Source organism: Empidonax traillii, unplaced genomic scaffold, assembly GCF_003031625.1.
Source record: "Empidonax traillii isolate 1590-97213 ecotype Southwest subspecies unplaced genomic scaffold, ASM303162v1 scaffold143:size1492093, whole genome shotgun sequence".
Taxonomy (NCBI): domain Eukaryota; kingdom Metazoa; phylum Chordata; class Aves; order Passeriformes; family Tyrannidae; genus Empidonax; species Empidonax traillii.
In genome coordinates this window covers 642253-653308 of record NW_020955336.1, presented here as the reverse complement: position 1 = coordinate 653308, position 11056 = coordinate 642253, and the positions used below count along the sequence as shown (strand labels likewise).

Here is an 11056-nt window from a genome sequence, read left to right as displayed (position 1 = left end):
ACGTTCAAGGGAACATCTTGTGAAAGGCCATGGATCGTGCTCAGTGAGCCATTCTGGTACCTGAAACTGTGGACTTAGTGATCCAGGACTAAACTAAATAGAAACAGTCCAGTGAATGTCCAATTTTACTCAGTCATCCAGATATATTATGATAATCCAGCACTATGGAGAGATAGACTGTGGTTGAGATAATCGTGACTGTTAATTTTCAGCCTTGTTGCTAAAGGACGTTCCTCTGGAAATGATTATAAAGACGTAGGGAAGCAGTATTTGAAAGACAATTACTTTTATTTACCTCCAGACTGAAAGGCAAAGGAATTTATGAGGTTTGTAACTGTTTGATGTTATTTCTATAAAATGTGTTTGTTTCCATAAACAAGAACAAAATGTATTCACACAGCAGTGTCAAAGAAGTGAAAATCTGGCTTCGTTCTTCTCTCAGACAAAACAGAACAGCAGAACAGTGTGAGGAAGATCTGGGCAGCTTTCTGCTCAGTTTTATTTCTTCTTCCTGAATGTCTGATGGCACACCTGGTCTTCACATGTCAATTCCTACAGTATTAAAACAATGAGTAAATACATAGTGGTAGAAGTTATATTTTGCATACACAGCAGATCCCACCAGAAATTACTACAACTGAGCCCCATAAAAAACTTATGCTTATGAAAAAGAGAACAGAAAGAATAGTGTACTATATGTAACCAAACAGCAGGCATGCACCTCATGTTGCAGTAATTAGTTTTTGACACTTGAATTGAACTCAAAGAAGAATAGACATGAAAAATGCATAAAAATTGTGCTTTAATGCAAAGCTTTTCATGCTCTGTTATTAAAACAACATACTGTACTAGTTTATAATTCACGTTACCTTGTAATTCATGAGAAGCAATAAAACAAGGAAATTTAAAAAAAAAAAAAAAAAAGAAGGAATTCTTTAACAAGATGATTTTCTTCAGAGGAATGCCCAGGCATTTCTGGGGGGCCAGAACAATACACCATTTTTGCCCAGTGTTGCAGCTGACTCCTTAAAGTTTGGCACAGCTGCTCACTGCAGTGTAGTCAGTTTGGTTAGTCTGACCAGCCAGCATTCCTGTGCAAACAGGATTTGGAGGGAGCTGGAGCTGGCTTTTTGGCCAGCAGTGAGCTAAAACTGCAATACAGTTTCTCAAGACTCTTGTAAGGATCTACTTGGCCCCTCTGTTTCCACCAATCTGAGCCTCACTCGTGGTTCCATCACATAGAACCTTTGTTAGGTCAGCTTTTGAGGATGTGTTAAAACAGGTTTGAAGTCCCTGGGCAGTTGACTTTTAGTTTGGTGGCAGATCATGGGTTTTAGGTCATAGCTTTGACCTTTGAGGGGTACAGACCTGAGCCACTGTGGTTTGCCACACCAGCTGTGCACAGAGGAGACATGTGAAGGAGCAGATGTCTGGGTGCAAATCATGGGAGGGAACAATAAGATCTCCTCCACAATCTTTCTCCACCCACCCATTGTGCCATCCAACACTATCATGCCCATTTCCTGATTGCTCTCCCAGGACACTCTGGAATCATTATCATTGTGTGAAATGTTCAAAAACATGAGTAGATGTGGCACTTCATGGTGTGGTTTAGTGGGCACGGTGGTATTCAGTCAAAGCTTGGATTTGATGCTTTTGGAAGTCTTTTCCAACCTTAATAATTCTATGATTCTATTATTTTGAAATCTTTCTGGACTTCACTGGCTGCTTATTTCCTGCACAGGTTCTTCAAGCCTCTCTTGGACTCCCCTCTTCTGCTCTGTAACAGGGAGAGTTAATGGCTGGAGGGCAGTGGACTGGAGCAAAAACCCACTGCAGGGTTATGACTTAATTGGGAGCAGGTGGAAAGAAATTGAGCATTCCTATTACCTAAGGGTAATTTCCTTAGAGTTCAGAGATCAGAACTGTCTAAACAAAGACCTTTCTAGCTCGAAAAAGGATCCTTTGAAATGGAAAAGCTGAGTGTGTTGCACCCTCAGAGATGTGCCATGTATCTGCATGACAGCCCTTACCAGGTGCAGAATGTCTCCTTCAATCCAGTGCTTCCAGCCCCTGTTGTTCTTTTCGCCTTTCTGCACACAGACCAGTTTGTCACCATCCCAGGTCACCAGTGTCTGCATGAATCAGATAATTAACGCAGGTATGTTAATGAGAAGTTAAGGAATACATGAAAATAAGTTCAATCAAAGGATGTAAATACACAATTACACCACTGCTTTCTATCATTCCCCATCTTCCTCCTAAAAGAACACAAATGCCTTTTACCAAAACCTCAATGCATTCAGGATGCCAACAGCATTTTGAAGGGAAGCTTTTGCAGTGCTTTGTTTTCATGTCCGTGTGTTTCTTCACATCCACAAATATCAAGTGTTCACACCAACCAGTGCATCTGGGTGAGTTAACAGATAATTGTGCAATATATGCACATTATATTTTTTTTCTTGCTGTTTAAAGCCATTAGAAGATGGGTGAAGACCTGGGGCTTATACCAACTAGTGCAGGGCTAACACCTTTTCTAGGTCTGCATCAAGTAACAAGAGGAAGTGGATGTTGCTATCATCTCATACAATATAGTTTTTATATATTTTCATGCACTTTCATGAAGACATTTAAAGAGGTGTGATCATAATCTGCACAATGTGCTGTAGCTGACCCTACTTGAGCAGAGGGATTGGACAAGGTGATCTCAAGAGGTCCCTTCCATCCTCAACCATTTGATGATTGGTGTGATTCAGAGTCTATCACCGGTAGAAAGGGTATTGGGGGTGCTGATTCTTGTCCAGGAGCAGAATAACTTTGTCAGTAAGGACAAGTTCTCTACAGATGTGCTGGGGTACATTCACAGCAACTTTGTTTGAACTGTTCTAGGTTTGAACCATTGCACTTTGTGGGCATATTTAACCATGGATCAGACAAATCCTTTTTAGGGACCAGTTACAGTCCGTGTAAGTTCAGTTATTATAAAGCTCCAAGTGTATTGAGAGCTTAATCATTTTCTAGCTCAGCACTGGATAATTTATTTCTCTTATGAGGGAGCTTTCTATTAATGAGACAAAACTCATTCCATTTCAGTTAATTTCTTTTTTATTTACGGAATTTTCAAGCTACATGCTCTTTAAATTACCCATGCCCTCTTTACATTTAAATGTTGCCTACCAATTTTATTACCTTCATCTAACTTTAATATGTTTGTGGCATTGTTTAGTTAATAAAATGACCAGAGCATTCTTTTACAGCAGTCCAGAGAATAATGGCATGGCATGCTTCCTTTATGCTTCTCTTCTCATTAGAAAGAAATAATATAATTTGTTTAGAAAAAAATGTTAGGCCAAAGATTTTGAAAAGATTTTGCAGAGAAAGGCAAGGCTTTGGTAGTGGTGAAGAGCACTAGAGGAATTGCTAGTTGATGGATTTAAGGAGTGATGCATCTAATGAGTCCTTAGATCCTTCATAATGCCTTCAACTGACCTAAAGAGATGTGGGAGCAATTTTTTAAAGCATAGACTTTGTCCCAGGAATATGGCCCACCCAGTGCTCACTGGAGAAAGAGATAGGAAGAAAATTTCAATACAGAGATATTCAGGATAGTGGGAAAAAATTGGGTTTTATTATTTGATGGCTTGCAGCGCTGTCAATGAGAAATAATTCGGCAGAAGTCCTAGGAATTACACTGCACAAAGTTAGTTTGAGGATGAAAAGTGATCCGTGGTGAATAAACAGTGTCTTGTGTTAAATTTGTGCCTCTCCAGTGAAGGATGATGTGAGTTCAAATGTAAACACGTCCTTTATGCTGCCAATCTCCTGTGGCAATTGCCAAAAGAAAAACAGGTCTTGTTGACATGGACCTTTGATCTCAGCTTCCCAGAGTTTGGCAACTGAGAGCTGAGTGGCAGAGCAGGACTGTGGGAATTGGCAAAAGGGATGCAGGTGGATACAGTGAATGGTGACAGGAGGAGGCAGGTGATGCAGCATTAGCAAGGCTCTGAAGGGGACAGGCAATGGAAATTTAAGATCTGCTGGGCTTTCTAGCTTTGAAAATCTTGCTTAATTATTTCAGGGGTGAGAAGAGAGCAAAACCACAGCGGTGCTGATAAAGAAACATGAAGCTGAATTCAGTAAATGAATCAATTCTCAAATGTGTTCCTTTGCTCTCTGCTAGAGCCTGGTCTGAAGGCCCCTCAGGAACAGCCTCACTGACTCTGCCACAGGAGGGAGGGAAGGGGCTAAAGCACAACATGACCCTTGATCCAAACCTGTGTGTCTGAAAGGATCCCCACAGACTCCGGGGGGAATTCTGAGCTCAGGTTACTCCAATAATCCAAAAGGTGTTAGAGCATCCATGGCTGGGCCTCCTTGCCCCCTGCCAGCAGCCCTGCCACCTGGATCACTGGCACCTCTGACTCACAGTTCTTTCTTGCCCCTTCCTGAAGCTCCCTTAAGGTTCAGAGCCAAGTGCAGGTTTATTTTTAACAGTGTCTGACTGTTAAACTGCCCAGCGGAGGCTGATCAGGCTCACATTAAAAATACACTGCAAACACAACCATTGCAAACTGAAAATTTATGTTGACATAGAAACACTCCTAAATTCACAGAGATGAAGGTAAAGTTTCATAAAAGAGGATACATAGGTAAAAATAAGTTTTTCTACTCACTAAATACATATCATGGAAAAGCTGGAAAAATTCCTTACTAGAAAAACATGCAATTAATGATCGTCCTCATGAGTCTGAGGAACCATCCTGATTCACATTTCTAATAAATCCTTGTGGCAGGAAACTGTCTCAAGATGCAAATTATTTCTGCTTTATAAAAATCCTCTGATGTTTGTAAAATATTGGGCTTTTATTTAATGCATTCAGCTGATTTTTGAAAGTGCTGACTCGGGTACCAGATTTTTTTACCTTTACCACTCTGTTATCCAGTCCTTTGGTGTGTTCTTCAAACTCCACTCCCACTGTGTAATCCAGATCATAGTTTCTGAAAGTGCTGAGTGTTTTTGTTTTAAAATTATCTCCATTTTGAGTAATCTCCTTTGTTTGTTTCAAGTGTTTTGCAATCTTACGAGTTGCAAAATCAATACCTGTCAAAAACCAGAAAAGAGAGTATCACAATGAAAATTCCAGTATTTGATACCAAAAATAAAAAAAAAACCCAAACCTAACCCAGAGCATATATTTATACACTAAAAAAATAATGTGGAATGAACCTACAGTCTGTGGGAGTATAAAAGAGGTTAATTAATTAATCTGAAATAATGAAATATATACTAATAAAAGAAAAAGAAACAATTAAATAAAAGCCTGACACCCATTATTATTGTGGACACAGAAATAAATTGCAGTTTAAAAGGAGACAAATTCAAAGTCAGAAGTCCAAAAAGTATGCATGTAGAGCATTTCACAGTTCCTGTTTGATATTCTGGGAACATGTCATGCAGTTCTGATCTCCTGAACATCCCTATTTTGTCGGCGATGAAGACGAACATTCCAGTGTAAACAACTGCCTGCGGTGGGAAGCGTTGGAAGTCACCAAAGGCAGGATGTGGATTACCGTGATGACAGTTTGCCCCAGCCAATCCACCCAGTGCCAGCAGCATTACCAGCTGCAATAAATATTTCTCCCCAGCTGGCAGGGAATCCTATGACGGTGCTCTATGCAAATGGAATCATCTCAAATGCTGCTGCAAGAGCTTGAATAATGGGTTTGGTTTGCCAGCCACCCTTTAGTGGTTTTGCATGGGAGTTCATTACTGTCAGCTCAGCAATGCCACATCCTACAGGAGCCTTTTTGCTTCTGGTAGATTCATTAGACTACTCGTGAAGTACTAATAAAGTTGAGTAAGAGGATTGGCTTGAAAAAAATGCGACTTTTTAACACAGGGAATAATGTTCTTGTTGGGTGTTTATATTCAAGACTTCTTGGGTATATTTTATCTGCTGTTGGTGGATTAAAGGTATCTCTGGCTCTGATTTATAGGCAGACAACATAAAATTTAGTTCTCTCTGAAGGAAAAAAATGTCGAGACCTCTAAAGAAATGCTATTTCTGACTAATATATTAGTCTTGTAGCTCCTGGAGAAAATTAGGGGAGGTTTTATTAAAGCATGGTTTTCATAACTGCATTTTGAACAATACAAGCAATAAAAATGATATATTGTTCAATTATAGTAGATTAAAATACTTCGTAACATGTTTATGATAAAACCAAAGTTCCTGACTTACAGGACAAAAGTATTCTTTAATTAAAGTATGGAAATATGTGTGCATTAATTAAAAGGATGGATGAATTTTTAAAAGAAAACCCAAAACTTCAGCGTGCTTTGAACCTGAGTGCTTTCATACTTAAAATACCAAATCTGTGCAAAATTGTGGGAAACAGAGCAGAAGAATATCTTTTCACCCTTTCCCTGTAATTTCTTTTCGTTCTGAGAATCACCTGTAGCATATGTATCTTTGTGTTGGTTTTGGTGGTGGGTGTTTGTGCTAATCTATTGGCAGTTTTCAATTAATGACACTTACAGTGTATGTGTACACAAACAAACCTGGTGGACTTGTGAGAGGCTACATCCACATAACTGAGAGTTACCAACCAAGTTAGTAAATACAATTACACTCATCGCTGCAGAGCAAGGCAGGACTGGAGCAACATGCCCATCATGGCTTGGTGCTTTTTGTGACACCCCACACCCGAGGTCAGGCCTTGGAGCAAAGGACTGAGCCAGGACTGAGGCAGAGCCAAAGCAGAGAGAGCTGGGCCAGAGGCAGGAGCTGTAGGTAAGACCAGAAGCCAAGGCAGGCAGGGAGAGGAGCCTGAGTGAGATGAAGATGGCCTGGAACAGTCAATTTGTGACAACTGGAAGTTGTCCTAAGCATCAGCCAGATCAGCAGGCCCATTGTTTAAAGCTGAAATCACATTTCAGTTGCACAAAACCCAGCAATTATTCTTCATGCTTAACTAGCTGCCAAACCCCAGCATGCAAATCACTTCAGTTAGTGGGTATCCATCTCCTGAAATTCATGGTATTGGCTTAAGCATTCTTATTTTTTAAAACCTCACTAGTGTCTGTGTATATTATCTACAGGTGGCCCTAAAGTTATGAATCTTTTTCCATAAATGCAAAGCCAAAAACTACAAATAGAGAAGACTGCCTTTCTCTCTTAAGAGAGTTGAAGTTTTGAGGAAATTATAAATATTTTTAATTGTTGGTGAATTATGATGAGAGTTTATTTGTACATATTTATGTGTATTCCTTCTCTTTCAATCTGAACAGATAAATCAATTAGGGTTAAGTTTCTTTGCTAAGAGTAAAGCTAGTACAAAATCACTTAAAGCATCACATTTTTCGTTTATGTAACATATAATTTTATTAGTTCAAAGCACTAATTAGGTATTAGCATTATTGTTGCTTTAGTGATATAGAATATCCTATTCCTCTTTAGCAGAGCTAGCTAGGCTGTCGCTTCTCTGTTACAGCAAGTATTTACCAGGAATAAAAAAGTGTTCCTATATCTGAAAGCCCGTTGTTTTGGATTTTTTTTCCCCCCATCTGTATCTGTTTTTTCATTTATCTAAATGAAGAATAATATGTTTGAATACAAATCTTCTCTTGCTTTATATATATAAAGTAATGGACTTCTATAAGTCCATTACAATTTGTTGATTTTTACTTGATTGGCAGAAACCCTCCTGCCACAACACCCATTACAGAAATAATCTCATTAATTTTGAGAAGGATTTTACTTGTAATTGAAAACACATTCCCTTATCTCTGTGTAGTTAATATTTTGTCACTCACCTAAAGCAACCATGTAGCCTTCAAAGTTTTCATTGCTTTCCATCTCCCACGTCCCATTGTAATCAGCAGGCATGGTGGCAAGGGCTTCAAACCACCTTCAGCTCAGGAGGGGAAGCTGGAAACAGGGGCTGCTCAGAGAATGTTTTATAAAGCTTTTCATATCTTTTTTTTCTTAATAAGGTTTATGGTTTTCTAGATAATACAGTGTAAGGGGCAGAGTGATAACCCTGGAAACTTTGCCTTCATTAGCAAAGTTCACTTGAACAGCTGGCAGACCAGGAACACCTTCAGAGAGCTGGAGTAATACAGGATATGATTTTACAGTGACCTTTGTAAAGAATGACAAGCTATTATGGGATACCTTTGAAATACATTGAACACGGTGTCAAACTGTACAACCCAGACAAAGTTTCCAAGGTGAATTCTCTTTTTCAGTTCCTTTCTGTGTGTCCCTGTTCTCTGTGAAGAGAGAGTTTTACAGAATTGTCTCGCCCAGAACTCCCATTTGAAATTTCTGCAAGTCTTGAATGTGCAAAAAAATGTAAGGCAGGACAGAAAAGGGAATATTCCTGATGAAAATATCTTTGTTTTCCTTTGATTTTCGAAGTATCTATGTTCAAATAGCTGTCCTTATACCAACCGCACTTCGATATTTTTGTTTTAGTTTAACAGCAAGTTTATCAAATGTAAATAAAATTCTATCATCATTACTATCAAGTGTGCCCTAAGAAGGATTTTTAATTACTCCTGAACGTGGCAGTTTGCGTTAGAAAGGTGTTTTTCATCCACTGGCATTACACTGTTGTGGACAAAACCCCAGATTTCAGTTGTGCAAATAAGCACGTTCAGAATGTGTCTGAATGGAGAATTTGAATGTGCAGTCAAACTTTATTGGAATTTAAAGTAAGTACTAAAGGCAAATTAATATAAGATAAGGTTTTACATTATGTGGCTTTAATCTGTCAAGAGAACTTAGGGATGGCTGTACAGAGAGAGTAATTGAAATGATCAGCAGTCAAAAACTCCTTAAACTCCTTGCCTTTCTTTCCCTCCTCTTTATTCCTTTTTTTTTTTTTTTCATTTTATGGGTACCTTGTTAAAAAATTTACTAGAAAAAGTAATAAGGTCTAGAACTCTAACTCAGAAATAACAAAATTGAATAGTTACTGATCTTATAATGTCTCTTCTATTGCCTTCACTTTGTTAAAATTTAATGTAAAATACCCCAATTGCTGAAAATTTATGTAGGGATTTAAAAAAAACACACCCCAAACTCACCAAAAAACTGAAGAAATTTGAGAGTTTCTGGGAGATGAGTTCTTAAAATGCCTTAACTCATGCACATGCATAATAATCTTTACCTTATCACACTGTCCAGTGTTCTCCTCTCCTTCAGGATACTGAAACAATGATGTGCAGTTTCTAAGCAGGTAGCCGGTGTTTTACTTTATATCTTCAGATGCCAAGAGGTGGATTCATGAGGAGTAAATCAGACTGAATGTCAAATCAAACACAATCCCCTCCAAAAATCAGAGCATTTGCTGGAATCTCCTGGGGAGAGATTTTGTGTGCTCATTGATTTCAGCTCTGATGCAGTTTGCTTCCTGTGTAACAGTCATTTTGGTAGGATGTGGAGGACACTGAAGCTGCGCCATATGATGATCACCAATTAATGGCCATTAACAACAATAAAGTAACAGAGGGTCTAATTGCTGTAGATTGCAGAGCCAGGCATGTTCAGACAAAGTCAATTATGAGATGAGTACATCCTTTGCATAAAACACCATCATTAATTAACAGCATACACACATAATTGTACAGGTTTTCCCCATGATGTTTTGATTATATTCATCCCCTTTTTTTTTTTTTATTTTTCCCCAATGTGTATATTTTCTAAGCACACGTTTATTCAGTAGACTAAAGCAGCATTTTGAGCCTTTTCAGGTAAATATACAGCTAAGAGGTTTACAGATACAAAGTTTAACCAATCAAAGAACTGGCTAAATAGGGAATTAATAAAACTGAAATACTGAAAATGAAATACAGACTTGACAGAGTTCTGTGCTGCTTCAGGAGCTTTAAAAGCATGTTGTGTCAAGGTTCATAAAGAGAATTTTCAGTTTAAGAATCAGTATCTTGGTAGACAGTAAAACCTCTAGCACAAATAAACACCTGCCTAAATCATGTGGTGCCAAGACACAGTTTGGATACTCTGAAAACAATTCTTTGTGTCAATTATCCACACTAGGTGGATAATTGCAAATCTTGGTTCTGTGCCTTACTAGTTATGCTAACCTGCCTCTCATCACATTTCAGCTTTAACATTTTGACTAATTGTTCACTTGAAACCTTAGAAATCATTCAGTGTGCTCTGTATTTACTGTTTAGTGCTGTAGACATAGAGACAAACTTTCAAAATGGCAAAGGAATGTTTCCTTCCTGTGGGACAAGTCTACGTTTGGGGAAATGAAGATAAGGTGCCTTCTCCTGATTGTTGTGACTGTTTTGTTCTCAGCATCCTTTTCTTGCAAGACCACCAGGGATGCCACGTGCATCATGTGTTGAATCCCAGCGGTGGGGAGAGGGAGGTGTCTTTTCCATGGTTTCCAACATGTATGTTAAACCCCAAAGTTCTGAGCTCAGATGTTTTTGTGTCAGGTGTCAACACAGGCATAAGTTTTATGGCTGAATAGGGAGACCTTGGAAATAAAGCAAATCACGAGAAATCAAATTAGTTTTGCTAAAAGCCTAAATAACTTTTTCAGTCTTTATCTGTGTGTGAAAAAACAAAGAGAGTATTGAAAAAAATAATCTCATAGGAAGAGTCTAGCCTGACAAGACTGAAAAGTGAGGCCCAAATTCTGTTTCTGTGGAATGAATCAGCACTCAGGGATGCTACTTCTAACTCTTGCCTCCAGTTCTTCTCACTATGCCTGAGACCTGCCCAGAATTTTATCCAGGGAGCTAAACAAAACTCAGCCTTTCTTGCTGCCTGAAAGAGCTGGTGGTGCATTCTCCTTGGAAAGGTTCCTCTGTAAAGCTCTGTTGGGAGCACCACATCAAGCACAGAAGGACCAGGTCAAACAGAACTTTTCCTGTAAACTTTTGGGCACGGTATTTTGGAGAGACACTAACATGCTTCCCACTCTGTCCTTGCCTCATTTCATTTTCCTTTTAGATTATCCAATATGCATATATAACACAGGAGAAAAATGCTTTGTACTCCCCCAGCCAGCCCCT

At 38.8% G+C, this 11056-nt stretch overlaps 1 protein-coding gene across 1 annotated transcript; it reads right to left on the bottom strand.

The window, feature by feature from the left end:
• Nucleotides 1-284: 284 nt before the first annotated feature.
• On the bottom strand, nt 285-7928 carry RBP2 (retinol binding protein 2). The gene is made up of 4 exons (XM_027884365.1): nt 7817-7928; nt 4923-5101; nt 2034-2135; nt 285-552 (listed from the first exon to the last, which is right to left on the bottom strand). Exons 1-4 carry the CDS (start codon nt 7887-7889, stop codon nt 499-501), a joined length of 408 nt encoding a protein of 135 aa, XP_027740166.1. The 5' UTR covers nt 7890-7928; the 3' UTR covers nt 285-498.
• Nucleotides 7929-11056: the final 3128 nt, after the last annotated feature.